General features: G+C 35.1%; 1 protein-coding gene and 1 long non-coding RNA gene across 5 annotated transcripts in view; both read right to left on the reverse strand.

Annotated features, from left to right (window-relative positions):
- Positions 1–27095, reverse strand: LOC127855136 (serine/threonine-protein phosphatase 2A 65 kDa regulatory subunit A alpha isoform-like). Of its 3 annotated transcripts, none has more exons than XM_052390530.1 (17): positions 26939–27095; positions 26404–26494; positions 22659–22759; positions 22134–22275; positions 21531–21621; positions 20920–21067; positions 18967–19122; positions 17440–17554; positions 16860–17016; positions 15775–15874; positions 10509–10631; positions 8988–9048; positions 3064–3218; positions 1941–2083; positions 1543–1634; positions 821–850; positions 1–614 (listed from the first exon to the last, which is right to left on the reverse strand). In XM_052390530.1, the coding sequence occupies exons 1-16, from the start codon at positions 27014–27016 to the stop codon at positions 834–836; spliced, it is 1770 nt and encodes a 589-aa protein (XP_052246490.1). In that variant the 5' UTR covers positions 27017–27095; the 3' UTR covers positions 1–614; positions 821–833. The 3 variants fall into 3 exon arrangements, with proteins under 3 accessions (XP_052246490.1, XP_052246489.1, XP_052246488.1); XM_052390529.1 differs by having other exon boundaries at positions 825–850; positions 20911–21067; XM_052390528.1 differs by having other exon boundaries at positions 20911–21067.
- LOC127855143 (uncharacterized) overlaps positions 1–27952 on the reverse strand; it is a 178862-nt gene that overhangs the window by 61092 nt on the left and 89818 nt on the right. The gene's annotated exons all lie outside the window — the stretch shown is intronic.

The following is a 27952-nucleotide window of genomic DNA, read 5'->3' on the forward strand; positions in this document are numbered from 1 at the left end:
TACAAAGTACCACTTTAATTTCCAAGATGACCAAACAAATCTATGCAATATCAAACGTTTGTGTTACAAAAATTGACCTGAACTCGGTGCAAACATGCAATGTCAACTGCTTATTACACACATATATATTATGTACAAAAAATGAATTAATGCTCAACAACATATATTTTTACCACAACATAATAAAGATGATAAGAATTGATCAAAGTCAAAATATTTACTAGCACATTAACATATGTGGTATTTTGCAAACAGGATCTAAACTTTATTTTAATGTACTTTAATGTAACTGAAGAATCACAATAGTTTAATTGTCCATTTTATAAGCACTTATTCTGAAATTAAGTTTCACTAATAAATACCATAATACAGAAAACCAGAGCCATGTTCAATTAATCACACTTTATAGTTCATATTCCATTAAGATAAGATACTATCCAAAAACCATTGTCAAAGCTGTTCACAGTTTATTCACAACTTAGTTTCTTCCAAAGTTTGTTACATCCAATTCGTATTTGAAGTCACATCTGCATGCAATTGTTTTAGAACAATCGGTTATTTATATGAAAGCGCAAATTAACAGAGAAATCTTCTAATGGGTTCTAATTTAATACCTGAAAATAAAATAAAAATCAATAATATCAATGTGTGCATTGCTAACTAACTGGTTAATTTCTTTTTTTCCCATTTAGACTAAAGGAAACCAAATGCTTTTTAACATTTACTAAAAATATTAATGTTTAAATATTGCTAGTGTATTGCTGTTTTTGTTAAATAACATTTTAATAAGTGTAATAATATACCAATGTGAAATACACACCTACACTATTTGTTTAACTCAGTTTCAAAGCTGAAATAGAAAAACAAAAATAGCATTAAGCATACATACTTAAAAAGCAAACAAACAGTATTACCTATAACAACCAAGACGGTCATAAGGAATGCCATTCAAAATCAGCTGCACTCTGGGAATACCAGGCTTAATGACTGTAAAGTTTGGTCCCTGATTAGCCTACGCAGTCCACACAGGCTAATCAATAACAACACTTCCGCTTTTATGAAATGATTTGTTGACAAGAAGTCTCTTCTACACAAACAATTCAGTCCATGCAGAAAGAGTTGTCCAAATTAGCCTACACAAATTGCACAAGATACTAAGGAGACACTTTACGCACATGCATTAAGCCCAATTTTCCCACAGTTTTCCACGTCACTACGTACAAAACAACCTTTTAACAAGGTGTGTTATTTTTAAGTTACCAGTTGAATAAGTCTCTCTATTAAAAAATTACAGATTTTAAACCAATGAAAATATTTAAAACTTTATCAAAACGATAAGACTTATTAAAATACTAGAGTTTGTTCCCTGGAAAATCTAGTACTTGGGTCAGTAGGAATCCCATACAGAGCAATACAGCTGTTGCTTTGTAAATTATATCCAAATGTCCTTTGGAACATATCAAAATGTTGTATTTTTCCAAATGTTATTTATCGAATATACAATATAAATGAAATTTACAAAACAATAACAAAACACATTACCATCAACTGCTTCATATGCAAAGTGGCAGACATCAATGTCACCATCTGACTTCAGTTTATCTAAGCAGGGCTTCACCTGGGTGTTCAAAAGGCTGAAATATACAACGGAAATGAAAGACAAAACAATTGACTAGTTATTGCAAAGTATTAATCAATTATATGTATAGATTCATCACAAAGCCTCTAAAATCTTACAGTAAAACACAAAACATTTCACATTTCACATATGTACAATTATGAATATATGGATATTAAAGAATATTCTCTCAGTGAATTAACTTAAAGCTTTTCAACTTAATGACAAAACAATTCTTGCAAAAGTGTTCCCATTTAAAAAAGGAAGTACAATGTGATGCTCGATAAAAGAAACACATATATAAAGCTAAAGGTAAACATACGCCGAGTCTAATTTTTTGCCAATTTTCTGGAGAGATTTGGCCACATTGAACCTGACGTTGGCCACATTGTCATTGGCCATGGTGAGGATGGTTGGTAGCAACAGCTTCACAGTCAACTCTGGGCCGCAAGCATCAGACAATAACTGAAAACAGTTTGGAATATTAGCTCATTTTGTATTAATGCAAGCTTCTTTAACTTCTTATACCACTTACCAGTATTGTCAACAAACTAAATGAATTAAGTTACAGTACGAACCTAATTATAACTCATGCAAATCACTATTGGTTTGAGTCAAATGTTGATTCCAACTTAAAGCAAATGTCTTTCCATATTAAAAGAAAAGTAACATATTTACTGGGCAGAATAGATATAAAAGTGTTCATTAATGGTATTTTGTGCATAGGCACACAACTGGATCAAACTTCATTAATAAGCAAAAAATAATTTAATATTTGATTGAACATTTCAAAGTATGTATTTTATCTGCACTGATATCTACCAATCATTCAGGCAACAACAATCTATGTTAACTTCAACTATTAATCAACGGTGTATGAAATTTCTTCAGGCATTTTCATTTACTATCATAAGCTGATATGAGGAATGTCTTTTTCATACAATTTGTTTTTTTAATTTTCAATTTTGTAGATGAGTTACTCCAGACTTTTAACAAACAGTCAAGCTTAAAATCTTGCAAATTTAAATGTGTAAATTGTGAAACAAAAAAAGTTGTTAATGTAAGTAGTGAAATTTATTTCATTCAGACTGCCATTTTCCACGGGTAGTAAAAACTTTTGTCACAACTCATCTCATTTGCGATCAGATGAAACTCTTAAACATAATCAAGTTCCCAAACTATATGACAAAATATTTACTTTTTGAGATTACTTGATTCTAATCTTAAGTGAACAGCCTTGCAGCTATATCGCTCAGAAGTTCCATTATAAGATTGCCCCTGTACAATGCTGGCACATACCTCGAAACAATAACATTCTCTAACTAGTTTATACAACATTTATTGCTGTACTTATTGATTTTAAATCTAGTGTTAACACACTTTCAGCTAAATGGCTATTAAAACAATTCAAAATAGGATTGCCCCTAAATGCTGCCCACACGTACGTTGATACAGAAGAGGCACGTGAGCCTGTGCAGGTAGTTCTGGTCCCGTGACATCTGCAGGACCTTGGGGATCACTGTCTGCTGGGCCCACTCCAGGCCAAACTTCTCCACCAGCTTCTGCAGGTTCTTGGTGGCTGCATCCCGGATAGCAAACACTGCAGGATGGAGGGAAAGGAAGAGTAAGAGGTAATAAGACCATGTTATACTTAGCAATACACTCGGATGGACAAAAAGAAAGGTCTAAAACAAGACTATTGTCAAAAAATATGGTCCCCTACCAGTGAAACTCCACCATTTTTAGCAATATTTCTAGTCTATTTGTGCAATAGCAACCAGAAATCTTGACATAGGAACAAAATGAAATGAAGTGCAAAATCTCCATATTGCCATCTGTCCATGTTTCAAGTTTCACGAAAAAATATGAAGAACTTTTAAAGTTATCGCAGGATCCAGAAAAGTGTGACAGACTCACGGACACACAGAGCGCAAACCATAGGTTCCCTCTGGTTTCAACAGTAGGGGACAATTAGAGAACAAGAGGGCCATGATGGCCCTGAATCGCTCACCTGACTCATTAGGCCACAATTAAAATATTGTTGGTTTGCCCTTTACCGACCCTAAATTTTACAGGTGGGTAGGTAGGTAGGAAAATTATTTTATTTTATTTGAGAAATTATATTTTTAATACACTAATAGTCTATGAATATTTAAAACACTTTTATTAAAGCACTGTTGCAGTGTACGAAGCCCTATGTAGCTTAACATTATCTTGTTTGCTGTTTCTTGCATATATTAATATCAAATGCATGCTTGTGTGTTATTACATCAAATATTTGTTCATTATATGATTTTAATTGCTCAAATGCATTTGTAATTATTTAACAGCCAGACAGCTTTTATTTTTAACTTAAATCTTTCCCTTAAATTGGGCTTAATTAGCATGCAACAAGCATTTAAGGAGTGTAGAAAGACAGCCCAAAGCCTTTAATGGAAAAATTCAGACGTGGCGAAAGACCATCACATTTTACAGGCCAGACTTGCCTACCAGGAGAAACAATTCACAGGCCTGTTGAAGTTTTTACAGGCCTCAATTTTAAGTGTTTGACCGGTTAGTGCATAGTCTCAGCATGGAAAAGTAAATTCATAAAAGTGCAAACTGAACATTATTATAAAGCATTATTTCTTCTTGAATGCTCTGAGCTTTTATGAGTACATACGTACAGCTCAAAGGGTCAATAGCTGGGAGTTGTATTATTGCAACTAACATAAGCATGAAAACTTGATTTGGGGAAATAAATTCTGGATCTGGATAGGTACGTTGCAGGACCTTTCGGTGTAGGCGCAACGGGGGAGAGGGTGGTTAGTCCCACTGTAGGACAGTGGATATACTAACGCTTTAAACATATATACTTGAGTGTTGTCGATGTATTTAGCTAAGAGACATTAATAAATTAAATAAGTTTACCTTTACATATCCATTTCACTAACATGCCATTACAGTAAACTGTTCAGTGTGGCAAACATAATAAAGCAGAATATGCACATGAATCTGATTAAACACAGATCCACTTGCATATAAATCAAATCATGTTTGTCTTTTATTTTGCATTTTCGACAAAAAAAAAATCCTGTAAATGTTAGATGTATTTTTCTTTGCGAGTAGACTGCATTCCAATTTTCAAACACTTCATCACTTGTTCTGTGACATTCAGTTCATACATTTGCAAAAAAAAGAGAGTTTTATTTGTATCTAAAACCTATGCTCAATCGTAGAATGACACGCTCTTTTCATTAATCGATACTAATTATATGATGTCCGTCGTAAATTCGATAGTTATTTGTTCTCGCTGAGCATCGTTATTTCTTTTAAGTGTCGGCCATCTTGGATCACGTTAACAACATGTGTACAACGAACGTAAACTCGTATATGTCCGACTACTTTCGCGAACCAATGGTTAAGTATGATGTCGTTCGGCCATTTTCACGGAACACCGCCGATCGCGATGCTGGTTATAGACGCTTGCATTACTGTCTATTCTGGGGCGTATGAAATTCCAACCATCGGAGCGACCTAGGTCGGTCAAGGGCGATAATAATAGACAGGGATATAAATACGCGCATGAATAAATATTGCTTTCGGCTCTTTTATCATCGTCGAAAAAAACGAAAATAAAAAAAATAAGTTTTCAGAAATCGCAATAAAAATTTTTGGGTCGGGGGGTAAAAAGTGGGTCGGTCGGTAAAGGGCAAACAAACTCAATTTTAATTTAGGCCTTAAGATCAGATGAAAACTATGACCTCCATTGTATACACAAGGTTTTTCTATGATTTGACCTAGTGACCTAGTTTCTGACCCCAGATGACCCAAATACAATCCCAATCCAAATTTTATTAAGATAAACATTCTGACAAAATTTCATAAAGACCCGATGGAAACTTTGACCTCTATTGTCTACAAAAGGTTTTTATATGTTTTGACCTAGTGACCTTGTTTTTGACCCTAGATGACCCAAATACTATCCCAACCCAGATTTCACCAAGATTAACATTCTGGCCAAATTTTATTAAGATGGGATGATAACTGTGACCTCGACTGTGTCCACAAGTTTTTTTTTAAACTTTGACCGAGTGACCTAGTTTTTGACCCCAGATGACCCAAATTCGATCCCAACCCAGATTTTAATAAGACAAACATTCCGACCATATTTCATTAAGATCTGATGAAAACTTTGACCTCTATTGTCTACACAAGGTTTTTCTATGATTTGACCTAGTGACCTAGTTTCTGACCCCAGATGACCCAAATACAATCCCAACCCAGATTTCATCAAGATAAACATTCTGACCAAATTTCATAAAGATTGGATAAAAACTGTGACCTCTATTGTCTACACAAGGTTTTTCTATTATTTGACCTAGTGACCTAGTTTTTGACCCCAGATGACCCAAATACAATCCCAACCCAGATTTTCCCTCAAGATAAGCATTCTGACCAAATTTCATAAAGATTGGATGAAAACTGTGACCTCTATTGTCTACACAAGGTTTTGCCATTATTTGACCTAGTGATCTAGTTTTTGACCCCAGATGACCCAAAAACAATCCCAACCCAGATTTCATCAAGATAAACTATCTGACCAATTTCATAAAGATTGGATGAAAACTGTGACCTCTACCATCTACATAAACAAATTGTTGACGGACACACACACGCACGCACAATGGACGCCGAACACCACACGGTCACATAAGCTCACCATGTCACTTCGTGACAGGTGAGCTAAAAATAAAGAAAGGAAAAATTAAAGTTAAAGCAAACACTTGAGAAAGGACAGAAAGAAAAGCAATGAGACTGCATAATATACTATTTAGCAAACAATGGGGAGAAAATGTGCAAGTATTAAAACAACCAGACAGGATTACATATAGCAAACACTTCTGATTGGTAGAGTGGAAGACTTAAAAGCAATCACAGATAAAGAAGCCATGCAAACTTACAATAACTTATAACATCACAAATAGCAAACACTGTGCTTTTTACTGCACAGGGATAAGAGATAATTTATAAATCGTTGTGTCCAGTTTGTTGACATTTTAAGTTTAAATCTGAGGTGGCATATAACTTCGCAACAAGGAAATATTTGTTTTTGAAATTTTATTAATTCCAATAATTGCTTCATGCTTTAAAAATTAAGTTTTTTATATTATGTATTATTGATATAGTGATTGTTTTCTTAACAAGAGCTGTCAGAGGATTATTCGAGTGCTTGACATTATAACGTAAGCCATCATGGGGAAATTGTTCATATTCAATAATTTATTAGACGATCTTTCAAAAATAACAATGGAAAAAATTAAACACAATGGTGGGTGGGTGGGGGTATGAGAGGGGTTATAATGTGGGGTGTGGTCATTTATTAGAAGATCTTTCAAAAATAAAAAAGGAAAAAAAAAATTGGGGGTGAGGGGGGGTGAGAGGGGGGTATAATGTGGGGTGTGGTAATTTATTAGATGATGTTTAAAAAAAAAATGTGGGGTGGGGTAATTTATAAGATGATGTTTAAAAAAAAATTGGGGGGGGGGGGGGTTGGGGTGGGCGAGGGGGTGAGAGGGGGGTATAATGTGGGGTGGGGTAATTTAGTAGACGATGTTTAAAAAAAAAAGTTTAGGGGGGGGAGGTTGGGGGGGGATTCTGGGTAGGGGCGTGAGGTATTGTTTGGGTGGAATCCATTGTGGTATTCAGGTAAGTGTTGTTTTGTCAAAGTAATAATAAAATGTGATCATAAATAAAGAAGTTATGGCAATTTAAGCAAAATGTTCAATTATCTAAGTGTAAAAGGGGCCATAGTTATGTAAAAATGGTTGATACAGTGGTCTGCTCTTGTTTATAGGTTGGGTTCATGTTGGTAAACAAGTATGCAACATATAAAAGCAATATGTCAAAGGATATAGGAAATATTTGGGGTAGTACGCAAACTTTAACATAGATTTATCAATAATATGCATATTCTAAGTATAAAAGGGGCAATAATTAAGACAAAATGCTTGATAGAGTTGTCTGCTCTTGTTTATAGGTTTGGGTGATGTTGGTTAACAAGTATGCAAAATATGAAAGCAATATGTCAAGGGACAAAGAAAATATTTGGGGTAGTACAAAAACTTAAACATTTGCATGCTAACGCTAACGCAGACGCTGACGCCAGGGTGAGTAGGATAGCTCCACTATATATATTTCATAATAATATAATATAATAGTCGAGCTAAAAATAGTTTATTTACATAATTCAGTCACTGTCACAATTAACTATCATTATCCGAAAACACTAGTTTTAAGAGCATTGGCATACCAGTATACAATTCTTGAATTTTCACTAGAGAAATTGCATTGCTTTTAACATTTCAGTTATATATTTGTCTAGGAGTGTGTTGCTATTTGTTTGTGATCATTGTTCAGTGTTGTGTCCTTTATTTTCTATTTTAATAAGTCCAAAGGACATTCTTGACTTAAAATACTTTTGGGAATGTCTGTTAGTCCATTGGAAAATCTAATTCAATTCAAGACCTTTCATACTAGATGACAGTTTTTTTAAGGCTTAATTTCTAAAGTTTAAAACCTATGATACTGATGAGCAGCAAACAGCATAAAACCTTAACAGATTGCTTTGCTTCTGGATGGGAAATGGGTAAAAAGCAACAAGACAGCATCACATTTGGCAATCACTTGGGTTGGTAAAGAAACACAGTCGAAAGCAATCAATAGACATAATATATAAAGCTATATTATAGCAAAAAGACCATATCATGAATAGAAAACACTGTTGAGTTGACAAAGTGGAAGAGTTAAAAGCAACAAGACCACATCACATATATCAAACACTGGGGTGGACAAAGACACGAGTTAATAGCGATCATAGATACAAAATTAAAAGCTATTATAAAGGAGAGAGAACGAGTAATGAATAGCAAACAGTGTATTTCACTGTCTGGAGATCAGAGAAGGTAACACTAACAAATTGTGCAAGACAAAGGTTTGGAGTAAAACTATTGAGATAAAGTTTCACATGTAGATCAGGAATGGGATTCAAAAAGTGCTTACAGTACAACAGCTCTTAAATTCATTGGCTAAAACTCTACAGGGCAATTATCTCATTTGACTAAGATATCATTTCCTAAAACATTTTCATCAAGTTTGATGAAGGTCAGTTTAACACATAAGGCAGGTATAATCATAGTACTACCAACTCAAAATATACAGAATTTGCTAAACAGTGGGAAGAAAACATATTTTTTTCAAAAGATGACCAACAACTTCCATCGGAATTACAAGTGTTACAACTACAAACTTCTAAGAATTTGCAATCAAATAAAGTGTAACTTCAATATTTCTGAAAAAAATCAATAATACCAGAAAAAGGACAACTTACCATGATCCACCAGCCAGGTCATGCACAGAGAGTTCAGCTTCTCATCGAAAAATTCCACACCCTGAAAACCAATGACAGCTTCAATACATTGTAATAAATGCATAATAAAAAGAAATACATTAAGGGGTGTTGCGGCAGTTTATTTAACCGAGAATATATTTATAGCAACACCGATGATGCTATTATCACAAATCAATATTTTTGTTATCAGTATCATCAGAAATGACCGAGTTGGTTTAAAATTCAATTGTCAGTGGTTCAATCCCAGATGCTGCGCACTCGGAAAGGAACGGATTTTTTGAGCACCCACAGATGATCATGCCCTCGAAAACGTGTATTATCCCTATATTAATCACTGATGTGAAACAATTGCAGCTTATTAAATGTAGTTTAGAGTTCAACAAGAGCACCGCATAACGGGTGCCACGCTCGGCTACGGGTGCAGTTTTAAACAAGGCTATTGTCAAGAAATATGGTCCCCTACCGGCTCCACCATTGTCAGAAATTCCACCATTTTCAGAATTATTTTTTTTGGTTGCCATAGCAACCACAATTTTTGACGTAGGAACAAATTGAAATGACGTGCATAATGTCGATATTGCCATCTATCCATGTTGCAAGTTTCATGGAAAAATATTAAGCACTTTTAAAGTTATTGCAGTATCCAGAAAAGTGTGACGGACAGACCGACAGACTGACTGACACACAGAGCGCAAACCATAAGTCCCCTCCGGTGAAACCTGTAGGGGACAATAAATGAAAGCTTGTCAGAATTTTTTTGAATTTTTTAGAGGTCACAGTGACCTTGACCTTTGACCTAAAGACCCCAAAATGGGTGTGGCGTTAGAACTCACCACGGTGCATCTACTTATGAAGTTTCAATGTTGATTTTAGAGTCAATGTTAAGGTTTAAGCACAACGCGGACAGCGGACGTCAGACGGCGGACGTCAGTCGTCGAGCTGGCTTTGACAATACCTCGGGTTTTCTCCGAAAACACCGAGCTAATTAAAAATCAAGTGAAGTACATGTATATCTTTTGTATCTAAGAAATTTCACCTGCTTAAATTATGATTGGGCTAGATGCTTAAAAAAAGTTGAAACCTATTCGTTTAAGCTTCTTAAAGCCTAAGACTTATTGAAAAGCTCTTGAGTCCGTTTCCTAGGTACAACCAGTACTTGATGTCTTTGGAATAAATCTAAACAAGACTCCCACAGTGGGGATCAAACCCATGACCTCCCAGTCCCTGGGAAGACACCATATCCACTACTAAGACTACTGAAAACATGGCACGGCCAGTTAAAAGGCATCCCAGAGTGATGTACTTATGTAGATGCACTAATAATAAATTGAGTTAAGCATATATTCGGCATAAGAAAATTAATTGTGTGAAGTATATATTTTGTATAGGAGAAATTTCCCCTTTTAAAATAATAATTTTGGCTAGAGGCTTCTAAAAATTATTGTGTAGACTATTTAGAATGTGGCTAGGCCAGAGAGGAAGCATCCCAGATTGACATACCAGCTGCCCTGCCAGGAGAGGCATGTACTCAATGATGGCGAGTCTGACCCGCCACTTTGTGTCCTCCGCTAGCTCCACAATGGCTGGCAGCAGGCTCTGGGACAGCTGCTTGATGCCTATCACCTGCAACATAAACATATTTCTACTGAGCCTTGCTCTGGGACAATGGGGAAAAATGAATGTGCGTTTAGTGTTGTCCCAGTTTAACCTGTGTAATCCACACAGGGTAAGGGACGCCACTTTCTGCCTTAATTGAATTTTGCTTAGAAAAGACTTCCTTCAAAGGAAAAATTCCATAAAAGCGGAAAGTGTCATCCTTTTAAGCCTGTGCGGACTGCACAGACTAACCTGGGAGGACACTTTACACACTTGTAAGCCCTGCAATCCAATTTAAAAGCTCCCAAATACATTCATTTCTTTTTTTTCAGTAAATATTTTTTCATAAAGTATTTGTTCTCTTTATTTTCTAGCTATCCATGTTCATGAGCAAGTTTTGTGAACCTTTGACAATTCTAATACGCACTTCGGATTTTTATAGTCCCTTAGAAAATCAAATCAAATATAAGACCTTTCTTACTATAATTAAAGTTTAAAAGGCTTCATTTCCAACACAACTATACTGATGAGCAGCAAACAGCATAAAACCCGAACAGACTGCGAGTTACTCACAGGCTGTTCTGGTTTTATGCTGATTGTATATGTCCATTTTTTACTATGCTTGGGAGTAGCCGAGGGTTAAAAAGCTCCCAAATAAATTACTGGCTTTTTTAGTTCCATCAGAAGTCGTTCTAAGGCCATACTTATAAATAGCATAGAATGAATGTTCTATATTATAACCAATTGATTACTACAGAGAAATAACATCCTTAACCCAACCTACCAGGTGGAAACCTCCATTCAGAAAGATACATGTTTGGGGAAAATGTCGCTTATTTATAAACAAGAGGGCCTGAAAGGCCCAAAGTCGCTCACCTGAGATAACAAGATATTATTGGGACAAATCTTCTGACCAAGTTTCATGAAGATCGAAAAGAAAATGTGGCCTCTAGAGTGTTAACAAAGTTTTACTATAGCAATATAAGGAAAAATGCCTCGCCCCTTGGAAGCCATGTTTTTCAAGCAAACATAATTGACCAGTCGCCAAATTATCGATCGCTCCGCCCACATAGTCACGTGGTCTAGTGATTAGAAAACTCCGACAAGCAGATCGCAATTATAGTGGATTACGTGAGGGAAATTCTTTATTTGTAACGATGTATCATGCTCTTTTCTATAATATAAATTATTAAAGCCGCACACTAAACTAAACTGCTTTGTAAAACTTTAATTCAATCATAAATACTTTAGAGAGAAATGGCGTAATCAAAATAAATGAGTTAACGGCAGACTGACTATCAGAAACGTTTCTTATACATATTATATAGGGAGTTGATGAAAAATCCGTTGTAAAAATGAGCATTTATTTCATATTGATTTAGAACTTGTATTTAACCATCTGACAGTGAATCCAGTGGCTATTCATATATAATTTTGAAAATATTTTTATTAAATGCAAATAACACATCCATATCATGATGGTTTTTTGTTTATTAAAAATGTTTAGATCTTTGTTTCATTGTGTTATTTTTAAAAAGACACCGATTTTTTTATTTAGATATAAATTAAATTTTGATTGTAACCATAATTTTATACAGGTCTAATTTCGTGGTTTCATTAACAGATAGTCTAATATGCATTTTATTTCATTTATGTTTAATGCGAACCTGTTACATTTCACTATCGAAAAATGAAATGTTGGTATAACGGTGCTGTTCACGAACATTCGAATTGAATACATTTAGCATATTATACATTTGCTTATTTATAACAAGATGGCCCTTATATGTTAATTGCAATTTTCACATTTCTCCCCGTATCAATATATCTTGTATTTGAAATGTTGTTGTATTATAAGCCGTACATTTTACACTTAAAGTCGCTTTAAGCTGGCTAAGCCGCGTTGAAATCACCATTTTGTTGTTTTTACTTCAGTTAAAACAATATTTAAGTTAACAATTTATAATTATTTCCCTTGTATATGATCCACAGAAAATAAATATATAATTGGAAATCATTAGAGCAATTAAATAGTTTTCTTTTCTTGTGTACCGTACCTAACAATGCCTTAATGTTCCTTCATTCTGAGATCCACGCAACATACTGTTATTTCTTGATCATCGACAATTACGCTGAGATTAATAAGCACGTGTGGCAACAATAATTTTGCCCAAGCTGCTAAATATTATTGTGCATCAAACGGTATAACACGTTTTATAGAACACACAACTGGTGTGGTAAAACTATGTATTGTGTTTGTTTTCTCATTACTCGTTCATATGTTCAAGAAATAAAGATAAAATAATAACCTTTTATAAAGTATTATAGCACCTACAATTTTGAATAATGATCGAACAGTAATGATCATGCATTTGATATAAATCTGTGTAAACTCTTAGAAATTATGTCCATTCCATATGTACAACACGCTTTGTTTGTCGGACAAAATGGCGGCCAGATAAGCGTTGCTGAGAGGGGTGTGAAAAATCTATATCTGATTGGCTGATCGAAAAATGTGGGTGGAGCGATCGATACTTTGGCGACTGGTCAATTATTTTCGAACTCATCCAAGATATCATTGAGACCAATCTTCTGACCAAATTTCATAAAGATTGGACAATAAATGTGGCCTCTAGAGTGTTAACAAGGTTTTACTAAAGCCATACAAAGCCATATAAGAAAAAATGCCCTGACCCTGGTGGCCATGTTTTTAAAGCAACCGAAACCATTTTCGAACTCATCCAAGATATCATTGGGACAAATCTTCTGACCAAGTTTCATGATCGGAAAATAAATGTGACCTCTAGAGTGTTAACAAGGTTTTACTATAGCCATATAAGGAAAAATGCCCCACCCCCATGGTGGCCATGTTGTTCAACCAGGTTTTTTTTCCACTTTTTGGGAAGATAGCCCATGGCTTTGGAATTGGGAATTTTATCGGCATTTTCATGAAATTGGGAAAATAAATTAATTAGCATTTTTTTCCACACGAAAAGTCCGCTGATTAGGGAAATACTAAATTTGATATAACCCTTTATAATCATTCAAATTAAAAGAACAAAATCATATAATACTTTGTTAGATGTAATTGAATTAAAATTGAGATAAAATATACATTAGACATCTTTCTAAAAAAAAAAAAAAAAAAAAAAAAATATTTTTTTTTTTTTTTTTTTTGGAAATTGGGAATTTTTTGCCACATTTTGGGAAAAAAGTATACTTTTTGGGATTGGGAGCCGAATTTCGGCTATAAAATCGGGCCAAAAAAAACCCTGGTTCAACCAACCCGCATCATTTTTGAACTCGTCCAAGATATAATTGGGATGAATCTTCTGAACAAGTTTCATAAAGATCGGACTATAAATGTGGCCTCTAGAGTGTTAACAAGATTTTACTATAGCCATATAAGGAAAAATGCCCCGCCCCTTGGCAGCCATATTTATCAAGCAAACCTAACCATTTTCGAACTCATCCAAGATATCAATAAGACAAATCTTCTGACCAAATTTCATGAAGATTGGACCTAAAATGTGACTTCTAGAGTGTTCACGTTTTCTCTATATACATATAGAGAAAACTGCCCTGCCCCCTGGCTGCCATGTTTTTTCACCGATCTGGACCATTTTCGAACTCGTCCGAGATATCAATGAAACCAATGTTTTTACCAAGTTTCATGATGATTGGGCACAAATTGTGACTTCTAAAGTGTTCACAAGGTTTCTCTATCGTCATATAAATTACTGCCCCGCCCCCTGGCGGCCATGTTTTTCATTGGACCAGAACCATTTTCGAACTCAACCAACTTATTATTTAGACAAACATTTTGACAAAGTTATATGAAGATTCGGCATCAAATGTGACTTCTACAGTGTTCACAAGGTGTTTTTTTTTTACCTAGTGACCTAGTTTATGACCCAGTATGACCCAGTTTCGAACTCAGTCGAGGTGTCAATGGGACAAATGTTCTGACCAATTTTCATGAAGATCGGACAATAAATGTGGCCTCTGAAGTGTTCACAAGGCAAATGTTGACGGCACACGACGCACACCGCACGACGGACAAAAGGTGATCACAAAAGCTCACCATGAGCACATTGTGCTAATAAAGAGTCAGACAGTTTGTGTGCATATGTCCATAAACATTGAAATACTAGCATGTGTTGAACAAGAGATGTGTTTGTCAGAAACACAATGCCCCCTATTGCGCCGCTTTGAAATGATATTTTAATATATCATTTGGCAGGTTTAGACATTATCTCCCTTTAAAAGCTTATTACTTTCCTTGGATTGTATTTTTTGACTTTTGACCTTGAAGAATGACCTTGACCTTTCACAACTCAAAATGTGCAGCTTCATGAGATACACCTGCATGCCAAATATCAAGTTGCTATCTTCAATATTGCAAAAGTTATCGCAAAACTTTAACCAAGGTTAAAGTTTTGGGACAGAATGACAGACAGACAGGCCAAAAACAATATGCCGCCGATCATTTGATCCGGGGGCATAAAAAGTAAATACTGCCATAATATTTAACATTTACTATTTGTATAACATAACAAAAGTGAGTGCATTCCCATTCGATTTCTTGTTTTAACTTGTATAACAAACTTGTCATTGTTAATCCACAGAACCTAGCGAATACCATCCCAGGGCCCCAATTCACCAACCAAATCTAACACTAAACAACAAAGAATAGGCTTAGAACCAAGTAAAATTTGTCCAACATTTGAATATATACAGGCTACCATTGGTGATAATGTCCTTAACAAAACCTTCTGCATGAACAATGATATAGATTCAGGCAGTTATTTTTCTCTTTAATTTAAGCAATTCTTTAATATTGCAATCCAAAGAATATTCTTAATTCTTAGACTTAAGTCTAAGAATGTTTATAAGAATATGAGTCGCGTTCTGAGAAAACTGGACTTCATGCATGTGCGTAAAGTGTCATCCCAGATTAGCCTGTGCAGTCTGCATAGACTAATCAGGGACGACAATTTCCGCTTTTATCGTATTTTTGGCTTCAAGAAGTCCCTCCTTACCGAAAATCAAGTTTAGGCAGAAAGTGTCGTCGATGATTAGCCTGTGCGGACTGCACAGGCTAATCTGGGATGACACTTTACACACATGCATTAAGCCCAGTTTTATCGAAACAAGGCTCATATGTTACCTCATTGACACAGTCCAAGTTGGAGATGATGTTGAGTCTGACCTCTGGGCACTCGTCTTTCAGTTGGGTCAAAAATAGCGGCAACAGATGCTCAATGGTGCTGAAAGATGAATTTGAACTGTAGCTCTGGGAAAATGGGTTTTAATGCATGTCGTTAGTGTCATCGTATATTAGCCTTTGCAGTCTGCACAGGCTAACTAGGGACAAAACATTCTGCTTTCATAGATATTTTCCTTTACAGAGGTCTCTTCTAAAAAGAAATCCCAGTCTAGGTGGAATGTGTCATCCCTGATTAGTCTAAGCAGACTGCACATGCTAAACTTGGGACGACAATTTGCATTTAACCCTGTTTTCCCAAAGCACGGCCAATTTATAACACATCAAGGCCAATATGACTTTGCTGGAGACATCGGTTATAATGTTAAACTTGATAAATGGCAGCTTATGTATTATAAGTATATAAGCAATAAACAGTTTCATCATGATGACTGAAAATATATTAAAGGCATACAAGTACTTTTTAAGTTAATTGCAATAAACAGGCAAAAGTTACTGTCAGAAAAACTATCAGAGAGGCCAATTTTGAACTTGACCATGATATAGGACCATTGATTGACAATGTTGGAAAATATTGAGGGTACTTTTGATTTGAATCTTGTAATCACCTTTAAATATTATATCATTATCACTTTGATAACACTCAACTGCATTTAGCAAACAGTTTTTACAAAACACATACAGGCTATTATTTTTTCTTGAATGCCGAGTGACTGCTTTTATTAAGTGAGGACCTTCATAGTGATGGAATCCATGAGCCACAGTCTGGGAAAAGGGGGTTTAATGCTTTGCATAAAGTCTCATCCCAAATAAACCTTTACAGTCCACACAGGCTAATCAGGGACAACACTTTCTGCATTACTGGAATAATTTGTTTAAAGGAAGTCTCATGAATACAAAAATCCAGTTTAGGCAAAAAGTGTGTTCCCTGATAAGCCCCACAGGCTCATCTAGGACGACACTTGAAGCACATGTATTAATCCCAGTCTTCCCAGAAAAAGGTTTACATTATACACATCTAGACTTACTTGTCCTTTCCAAGTATGGGCGACAATCCCATGATGACAGAGGCGAGTGCAGACTTGACGTGTTGATTGGCGTCCGATACCAGATCTTTCACGCAAGGGAGTATGTTCGTCATTATGACAGTCTCGCGACAATTGGCTGGCAGGTTCTGTGCAAACTCTGCAAAAAAGGCTGGTTTTCTATTATTTAGTTAATGTTGTTATTTATGCAAGTAAAAAATATATCAGAAAATGTCTGTGTTATTAATTGCCTAATCGATATGTTATTAAGAATTGTAAACAACATTCTACACGATATTGCAATTTGCATCAATATGTATTGATTTTAAATTTACAATATGATTATCATCTTTTCGTTTGTCTTACAAGCGGTTGGTTTACAACATAAATCATATTCTCTAAAAAAGGTTTTCAACAGCTTATATTTTTCATCTTAAAGTGGCTCTTCTGATATTCTTTGAACAACACCTTGAGCCGTATCCACCAATCAATTTAAAGAATATTCTTGATTTTTAGTCAAAAGTCTAAGAATTGTTTGGTGAATACTGGCCCAGGTGTCCTCCAAGAACCCTGTGAACATTACCTTTGATCTTGTGGGCAGAGGCTGCTCGTACTTCTGCCTCACAGTCCTTCAGGAGGCTCTGGAAGGCCGGTACTAGATCTTTCTCTGTGATTTCAGGACCAACAGCCTTCTGAAGCTGGAAACCGAAACAAAACATAAATTTTCATACCTCTTTTTTTATGAATACATTACCAAAAATTTGCCTTAAGGACCATCATAATTATGACAGTTAATAGCTAGATAGTTGTTTTCGTAGAAGTATGCACCGTCATGTTAAAATTGATCATATGCTATGTCAGGGTGGCTTAAGACAAGCATGTGCAAATGCTTTGTCTGGTCAGGAACAACCCTGTCTGCTAAACATCTAGGAAGGTTTTGTGGTCTTTTAAGCCAACAGAAAGGTCTGTAGGTATTTTTGAAGCATATGCATAAAACCAAATAAGACACATTTTTGCATGACAAGGGCGACTATATAGGCATTTACTCTTTGCTAAATTTTAGACGGAATAGGCCAGCATGTTTAATTTGGCTATAATGTTAAACCACTGGCCATTACGCTTCTTTATGAATGCTATTTTCAGAGGATATTACAACTTTCTAATAAATAACTTTTTTTGCAAAGACTTTAAAATGTGCAATTCAACAAGACTATTGCCAAGCAATATATGTCCCCTACCGGCTTCACCATTGTCAAAAATATAGAAAAAAAATAATTATTTGTTGTCATAGCAACCAGAATTTTTGACATAGAAACAAAATGAAATGACATGCATAATGTCAATATTGCCATCTATCCATGTTTCAAGTTTCATGAAAAAATATTAAGATCTTTTAATGTTATCGCAGGATCAACAAAAGTGTGACAGACTCACTGACTGACAGACTAACGGACACACAGAGCACAAACCGTAAGTCCCCTCCAGTGAAACAAGTAGGGGACAATAAAGACAGCAGTATAACACCTTCATGAAAACAGAAATATACTTTACCCAAATGGCATAGATTCAACATTAAATGATAAATGTTTAATCTCCACGATCATGTATTTGAATCTGAATTTGTATTATCTTATTAAGTATTCAAAACAAGAGCTGTCACCATAGGATGACGTATCCCCCCTATAAACGCTTTGATAGAAAATATGAGAATTTTTCGAAACCTAAACGCAGATTTCTAAACCTAAAAGCGGACCCTAAGTTCAAGGTCAAGGTTTCAGGGGTCAAAATTTGTGTGCGTTTGGAAAGGCCTTGTCCATATTCACATGCATACAAAATATGAAGGTTATATCTCAAGGGACATACGCAAAGTGTGACGGACGGACAGTCCGATCACTTAATGCCCTCCTTCGGGGGCATAAAAAAAGGATCATAGTGAATTTGTCAGCAACCGTGTATATGTAACATCATGAAATTTGCTGATTATTCAGACAAAACTCGCCCCCATTTTTTACAAGCAAAATTACACTAATAGCAATTGTCCCTTGGAAAATAGTATCTGCGAAAATCTGTGGAAAAATCACACCTCAGTGAATAAACAAAAACAACGCACCTCAGTGAATTTGTCCGCCACCATGTATCTGACCCTCCATGACTTGTCCTCTGCGGCAGCCCTCAGTGTGGGCATCACATGAACATTGATGTCATCAGGGGAGAGAAGCCCAGCAATGCTCACACACGCCTCAACCGCCAGCAACCGGACCGAGTCCTGAACGTATAACATGCTCGCCCCAATTACAAACTTACCAACAATGCTCGCCCCAATAACAAACTGATCAAAATATGATTGGCAACTTGCAAGGTATTTCAAGCACCGCGAAAAACTGTGAAGAACTGTGTTTTAAAATTAAAAACTTAGGCATACAAAACAGTAACTTTTGTGGTATTTAAAGCAACAAAAACTCTGAAAAACATGTTTGACACATTGTCTTTTAAGCTTCTACCCAATATTATTAACCATAAACAGAATGTGCTCAGGTGAGCTAAAAACTAGGATCTTTTCAAGAAAGCTAATACTCATAGAAGCATCATGCAAGAATGTTTTTTCTTAATACAGCCAGCGTAGCTCTAAACCAGTATTGGTAAGCACCTGCGTAAGCTTGAGCTATGTTGGCCGTATATGACACAAGTAAATTTTCGTCCATGCGGCTCATAATACATAAAAAGCTTCAAATAATTAAACACGTTTTTCTTATAATAAACTCTTATAAATCCATCACACACAAAAGCAAGTGAGGGGCAAATCTATAAATTCAGTGATTCATTTTGCCGTGCGTCCCGCGTCCCAGACGCACGTTTTTTCCTGGGGACGCATACTTTTCAAACATGTGCGTCTTCGGGACGCATTGTTAAAAAACTCCGATTTTCAACATCGTCAAAGTTTTACAAACCGATTTCGATTCGTGGAGATAACCGAAACACATGTCAACACCGTCTTGACTTATAGAACGGAAGTCATATCACTACATTCGGAATGTAAAACGCGTATTTCGATTGGTCGAAATATATAAATTATCCAATCAGTTACGGCGTTTTATTAATAGTTCGTTGGACGGTTACTTGACTGTCCCGGATGGTAAACAAAGAAAATGCCACCCAAAAAAGTTCTCAAAATCGATCCGCAACAATGTAAATTAACATCTTTCTTAAAAAACACCAGTTCCGCAGCCGAAGAACTCCAAAATGACACATCCAGCGTAGACATCAATGATAATATTGTTTCTAAAGAAAAATCGGAAAAGAAAAAAGATCGCAAATTTCAGTTGATGTGGCTCGGGCTATACTCTTGGCTTCGCTATGTTCCCAGTGAGAATAACGCCGATGATTACATGTTTTGTTCTGTGTGTACGGACTACAACAAGGTTAATGGTATGTCGAAATTAGCCAAATGTCAAAACTTTCAGCACTCCACTCTTTCAAGGCATGTCAGTTTGTCAGAACATAAGATGTGCATTGAAGCCCCATTACATAGAGAAAACATGGCTCAGTGTCAGCTTAAAAATGAATCAAGGGAAGATAAAGCCATGAAGGTGTTGCTTAAATGCATCCACTGGATCTCGTCAGAGAATTTACCATTATCAAAATTCAAGTCTCTGATAAATCTGCTGCATGACCTTGAGGTTCCTGATGTCTTTGCTGCATTTTATGAAATTCGGCTTTAATGCATACTTTTTCTTGTCTATTTTGTGTAATTGTAACATATTTGATCAATATATTACAAATAAACACATGTAAAAAATTGTATATACCCGCTTTAAGTATATGATTTGTAACGAATTTACAAAGACACAATCTGGGACCCATTGTTTTCAGATTGGACCCATTGTTTCAAAACATGCGAGTCCCAGGGACTCATTGATGTAGATTTCAAAATGAATCACTGATAAATTGCACAGAAATCAAACCAGCAAACGTCCTCAACCTCTTAAAAATGGGATGGGTATGAGAGAGGTGCAAGAGAGAGTAAAGGAGAATGTATATGACAAAATGTTCCTACATTTCCTACCTGTTCATCCTGTGCGAGACTAATGAACAGGGGAATAAGCTCTGACTTGAGATAATCCAGCTCCACTGCCTTCGCGAAGCTTCCCAACATTCCAGCGGCAGCACGGCGCACCATCGGTGTGTCATCTCCACACAAGTTTCTGAAGTGCCTGGAAATGAAGAGCTTGCGAAATAAGAACAACGGTAACAGCACAGAAATTAAGTTTTCAAAATATTGAAACATGGTTTCTTAGTCTAAGACTTTTATTGTCCCCGTCAATTGGTATGATACAGGTCGAAATATTTTTGTTATGTATCATTTTAGGCAAGAGTTAGCAAAGCTGTGAAGTTGTTTTAATTTTAAAGTAGAAGCACTATTGTGCATTGATATATTGCTTTTATTTCAATATAATTATAATTTTCGGACATTTTATTTTTGTCACTTAATTTTCGGACACCTGTAATTTTTTAATATTTTCCGTATCATATTTTGCGGATATGAAAAATAATAATTATTTTTATTTAAGTGTCCGAAAACTTAAAGTTATAACGGTACATAATCTTTGCAAACATAGTATGCATCAACATGAGTCTAGACTGGTTAATTACTCAATGCTGCTATGAGGTACTCACTGTCTGAGTTCAGCCTTAACAGAGCTGGAAACCCTTGGATAGGCCACAGCAAACAGTCCACATGCTGAAGTCCTCGATGTAAACCAGTCACCTGTTGTGTAAAACGTGTCAGAATACTGCCCTATGCTGCAGGAACATTGTATTGCCGCATGATGATTGTGTATGACACATAGTATTTAACGTTTCCATTCTAAGGTCTTCTTCAACTTATAGGGAAATCTGTATTAGATATATAATGTGAAAAGATAAGTGACAAAATATTCAAATGAATGAAGGTTTGTGTCAGGAAGTGTTTGTTTCCTCTATTATGGGAATGGAGCCAGGCTCTATGGGTTGGGAAAAATCCCACCGCTTTTAATAAAATTGGTGTTTGTTTGTAATTAAGCATTAAGTGTTGTCATTACTATATTTACTAAGGTTAAACTTGGAGAACTGGACATTTGCGATGAACTAAATGAGAAAAAAAATATTTAATTGTTTCATTTGCAAAAAAATGTGCTTGGGTGAAATTTAGCCATAAATTTGACCACAAAAACACAACTTTGGTTAGCTTATTGTGCCTCAGCAATTTTATATTACTGTAACAGGTAATTGACAACATACCTCCTGAGAGACGTTTCACAAGGGGCACAAAGTGGTTTTCCAGATCACTGGGCGAGTGCTTCTCTGCTATGATCCTTAGGGAGTCCACAGCCTTGTCTCGAACCACTGTCTCCTCCACTGTGGCCAGACTCTCAAGAGGGGGCTAGAACACAGACATGTGTACTTATATTGTGAACGTGGCTATTTTATGAATGCGCTGAAAACACATCTTCATTTACAAATAGTTTCAAATGACTCTTTGGTTCTCGCTTTTTATTTTGGCAAAGAGATTATAATAATATTAAGATGTTCCACAGACATCTCATGCTGGAAAATGAAGTGAATACTCGTTCATTCTGCGGATAAACCCCTGACATTATTGGTTGAGATTATAGCAACATTATTAAATATAAAAGCAATCAGAAATCAAATCCAACTCAACAACAGTTTTTTTCAAACAGGTACACTTAAAATTTACATCTCAAGAATACAACAATTGATCAATAGCGCTTTTCAAAAAAGCTATTTTAAAAAAAAGCTATTTACCAATAGGCAGTGTACATATTCTGTTCCCCCGACCAAAGGTGTGAACTGACCCAGTTGTTCTGCTAAAGCAAGTAACACCTCATCCTCATCGTAGATAGTATCTGAAATCAATGTAAAAACCATTCAAACATAATTATTACAATTCAACTAGTCCAATTATGAAATATTTGTTTAAACTTTGTTTTTATTTCTTGACAAAAAGGAGATCTGGTTTATACATTTATTTAGTATATGCATACTATTCTAAATAGATGGATATTGCATGAAAGTGCTATCTTTGATGTCTAATGGTTAAACTAAATTATCAATTCAATAAGTTTATTGTTCACTTGTTCACAGAGAAGTGTTAACTGAATAACACAATTTATGTTTATTGTAACATTATGGCGGTATTCAGTGATTTTTGTTGCACTATTTGTAAAAGTACTGGAACCCTACACATTGGGAAAAATTAGCACACAAAAAAACTGAAATTGGGAAAATGCATGTCATTTAATCTTCTGATTGGGAATTATGGGTCTTGTTTATTACTTAGCATAAATTGCATAAATTAATGCAAAATTCATAAAGGTGCATTTTGGCTAGAAATGTTCAGTTTAATGCTCATTTTATTTGTACACTTGACGCTAATCCATTTTTTAACAAAATTTACGAAATTGTCCCTCCCTTTGTGAATTTTTTAGATGAACATTGGGAAATATTTAGTTTTGTCTCAATTTGTGAAAGTACCGGTAGCATGTCTAGACATAGTATCGGCCTTCTTTATATATACTTGTACATTTGCAATTAGGAAATGAAAACATAACAAGAGATGTTTTCATCAGAAACACAATGCCCCCTAATGCGTCGCTTTGAAATAAAATATCTATTTATCATTTGGCAGGTATAGAAATCATCTCCCTTTAAAGCTTATTACTTTCCTTGGATTTTGTCCAATTCCAACCAGGGGAGGGGGTCTGTAGACAGCCAAAATGACCAAGTCAGACATCACTGGCAACCAAGGCCTGTGGTTTATCAAAGAGATCATAGCCAGAGTTCATCATGTACCTATAGACATAAGTCCAGAGGTATGTAATGAACCCACTATTCACAAATTAGTACAGTAAAGAAATGATAATTATATCATTTAAAAAAAAACTTTGACAAATCATTTAGTTGAGTTATAAATAATCCTAATAAAAAATCTGTACAGTAACTGTGAAAAGAAGTTAAATTCTTGGTAAGGAAATATATAATTATATAAATTACTTCCCTTGAAAATAATTGTCTCTAACAAATCTCTATTTTTAGTAGCAAATAATTAAAAGCCACTGTCTATTTTTAGTAGCCAATAATTAAAAGCCACTACCGTGACTGTAGATTCACCACTCAATGTGCAGCTCCATGAGATACACATGCATGCCAAATATCAAGTTGCTATGTTCTAACTTCAATATTGAATAATTATCTGATAATCTCCCTTTAAAGCTTATTACTTCCCTTTGATTATTATTTTTGACCTTAGACCTTTAAGGATGACCTTGACCTTGATCTTTTACCACGATTTGTTTGTCAGAAACACAATGCCGCCTACTGCGCGGCTTTGATTGATTTAACAAAAATATATACGTTGGCCGGTCAGATAATTATGTCCATTTAAAGCTTATTACTTCCCTTGGATTTGTTTTTTCGACCCTAGACCTTATAAATGATGTTCACCTTGAAATTTTAGCACTCAAAATGTTCAGCTCCATGAGATACACATGCATGCCAAATATCAAGTTGCTATCTTCAATAGTGAAAAAGTTATGGCCAACGTTAAAGTTTTTTTTCTCGGACGGACGGACAGACTGACATACACACATTCTGACATACTGACTGACGGACAGTTCAACTGCTATATGCCACCTTGTATTGCGCAAAGTCAAGGATTGAAGATTGTCGCAACCCATAAGCTTCCCGGAACTTATGGCGGAAGACGTTTCGCGATAGCGAGCAGAGCATCTATAGTTCCCAGTCTGTGTTAGGCGTTGCTTGGAAAAATCGGCGGACCACATCCAGCGCTTTGGTGGCCTTGTTGGCTGTTGGGGGTGGGCGGTTTTCGTCATCTAAGCCTTGGTCGTCTTCTTCGTCTGAAGATGCGTCGCGTACTTCGCTCATAAGTATCGATTGCTGGTAATTATTTAATTATCATTAAAACTGTGAAGCTTTGATCTGCTTCTCAAAGGATGACAATTTGCAGTGTTTCTCAAACTGCATCTAACTTCACACCTAATCGAGCGTCTTTTGTCTGCTTGATTGCGCTGTTTTCACAACTCGAATATTTTTAGCACCGACCAGACGAGAAAGCGTCCTCGAATAATTGCCAGTTAATTAGGTGTGAAATGCCTTTCAGGGACCGGCACAAGACCTCGAGTTATCGAAAATCGCATGTTTGAGTTATCTAGAGTATTTTTATATAGACATTAAAGGAAAATGCTAGGGACTTTCTTTAATGCTCGAGTAATCGCCAGTTTTCGAGAAATAGCCAGCTCGAGTTATTGCAATTCTATTGTAAATGTTTTATGCACTAGTAAAAAACCGCCATTGAAAATTTTTTAAAAGGTAATAAAATGTTACTTCATTGATTCCACAGTTTTTCAAAAGATAAAATCACTTTGAAATTTCATATATGTAAATATTCTTGTAAGTTGATGACAGTGTTTTAGTATTACTTATTGTGTAACTATTATTTTATGTGCAAATGAATGATGTGAAGTGTTTTGTATCTCCACACTATACCACATACCTTTTTATATATGTATTGAATATATATATACTAACATCATGTGCATGCTTCTGCTAGAGGCTTAGCCAAGAAAGACAATGACTGACATATAAATAAGATAAGCTCATATGATTATTGATAATCTATGTTTTATTGTATGTGTTATTTGAATGTTTAAATAAAAATATATGGATGATAAAACATTACGTTTATTTGCATTCAAATTGTAACTATATCGCTACAAACTAAGTGTTGTGTATGCAGTTTAGACTGTGATTTATGAATTGCTACAAAATGGCTAGTTTTTTAGTGGCGACAAAAAGGAAGAAAATTATAACCCTGCAAGATACCTGTATTTATGAACTATTTTAATTGAAAAATAAGTATGCTGTCTTTCTGTTCCACATAATTATACATTGATAATAAAAAATCCTTATTAATTTGACACATCATATTATTTTGATTTAATATGTTAAATCAGTGTATGGTAAAATCAACTGCTTTGGCAAGCTTAAGTTGAATTGAAACATTTGCTGAAACAAACTGTTTCCTGGGTAGGACCAGTACTTAGTGTACTGATCTAAAGAACGCTCCCACTTTAGGCATCAATACAGAGACCTCCCAGTGACTTAGCTGACACCATATCCACTATACCGCAGCCATTGAACCAGCAGAAATTCAAAATTATATGATGCCATATCTTAAATCTAGGAACATGTTACTTGTTTGAAAATTTTATTTTTGGATGCTTTACTTTATTATTGAAACAAGTATAATATTTTAAACACAATAATGTCCATATATTTATTAAAAATACATGGTTATCAAAAAAGCTTTTGCCTGTAAATTAGGTAACACCTATAATAATCATATTAGTAAAAAGCAAAACCACTTGTCCGTTGTTTAATTGTAAGCATAATTGTAAAAAGGTTGTCAACCCATAATGTAAATTTTTTAACCAATAATGTAACAATTGCAATTTGACTCTAGAATGTTTACCTGTGAGGAAAGGAATAAGTTCACTTCTTGTTCGCTCTACTCCAAGTGCAAGAGCTATAGTAGATAACTTCTTTATACTATTCAAGCGAAGCTAAAACAAATAAAAATATAAACCTTCGTTATATGATTTTTATCAATGTGTAGCATTTGTGTTCAAGTTCTGATAATGTAAATGAACAGTCAACACAGTAGTTTTGCTCCGTTGTAACATTAAAACCAAGCATTATTTTTGTGTGAAACTAAGTGTAAAAACGGCCTTCATTCAGAAGTAAATATTTGAGCAGATCTTTTTAATGCCAATTAAGGGATGATTCTGCTAAAAAAGTATCGGTCATTTTCCCGTTTACTTTGTTTGTGTAGTTACCATCATTTTTGTTAGTTGTCAGTTGATATAAGAACTAGCTTTGAGTTTGAAATCGTTGGATATGAATGAACATGACTGTTTGTGTCATATTGTCATTTAACTGTAAATTTTTACTGACATCTACCTTGAATACTATTTAACTAAGACTTTGTTTTTATTTTAACTCTATACCTGTACGTCTTCGTTTCTTAGTTCGTCAATTAACACTGCAATCGGGTAAAGAGAATCGTCTCCCTGGTCGGCGGCCATTTTTTCCTAAAAAATCTAATTTGTGACTGGTTTCGTTCCATGCTACCCCATGCACTGAACGGTGTGAAATAGTATAAAACCAGTCGCACACAAGTTCATTAACAATCATTCAGGCGTACCCTGACGTCACTACGTTAATATGGTAATGTAACGACTCGCCCCCTTAACCGAGCTGATTGATATAAAGATCTTACATTATAGATAGAACGCTGTTCATTCAAAACTATCTTCTGTATTTTTTTGTTAATGACAATACATACATTGGTATGTATATTTAAAAATGGTCACTTGTGATGCAGTATCTGTATGATACAATTAATGTGCAAATAAAAGATCTGCAAATAATGATTATTTACAGATCTTGTGCAAATATATAAAACAAGCAAATATATAAAACACAACAACTTCTTTTGAATTAAGTGATTAAAAGTACTTTCTGTTTTCTTTTTCGAACAATAGATCTACATTGATAACATGAGCAACTTTTGATTTCTTTGTTCAAAAATTTAGTTTGAATGATAACTCACTTAAAAATGCGTGATTATGTTATTGTCAGCAATATATCGAAAGGAACATGGATGTAAAGGTGAGGGATGATTCTATCACAATACGAATTTTCAATAAAATATTATTTTAATAAATTAACAAGTTGTTTAGTGAGTGGTGCGTTCTTACGTTTACATGTTTGATCCCTCGCGAGTTGTCAGGTAGGAATATACAACTGAAATTATTAAATATGTGTTATCCATGTTTATCAGAATGACGTTCTCATAATTTTAGGTCGTTCAAGTCCCATTATATGGGCTTTTTCTTATAAAGATTGTTTCTGCAGATGATCTCAGAAGCATTATATTTGGTATTAATAACACTTTACAGTTTTCCCCATTATTGAACGTTCGCATATTGTAATTTCTTGTGTTTTCCTTTTATATGACG

This window comes from Dreissena polymorpha, chromosome 13 (genome assembly GCF_020536995.1).
Source record: "Dreissena polymorpha isolate Duluth1 chromosome 13, UMN_Dpol_1.0, whole genome shotgun sequence".
Taxonomy (NCBI): Eukaryota; Metazoa; Mollusca; class Bivalvia; order Myida; family Dreissenidae; genus Dreissena; species Dreissena polymorpha.

What these genes read in the sequence shown, in the direction of transcription:
- LOC127855136 (XM_052390529.1), bottom strand. Translation starts at nt 27,016, where the DNA reads ATGGCCGCCGACCAGGGAGACGATTCTCTTTACCCGATTGCAGTGTTA. An exon ending in AATATGTACACTGCCTATTG is followed by an intron (nt 22,276 to 22,658) that starts GTAAATAGCTTT and finishes TCTGTGTTCTAG; the next exon opens with CCCCCTCTTGAGAGTCTGGC. An exon ending in ACTTGGACTGTGTCAATGAG is followed by an intron (nt 10,632 to 15,774) that starts GTAACATATGAG and finishes TTTATGTTGCAG; the next exon opens with GTGATAGGCATCAAGCAGCT.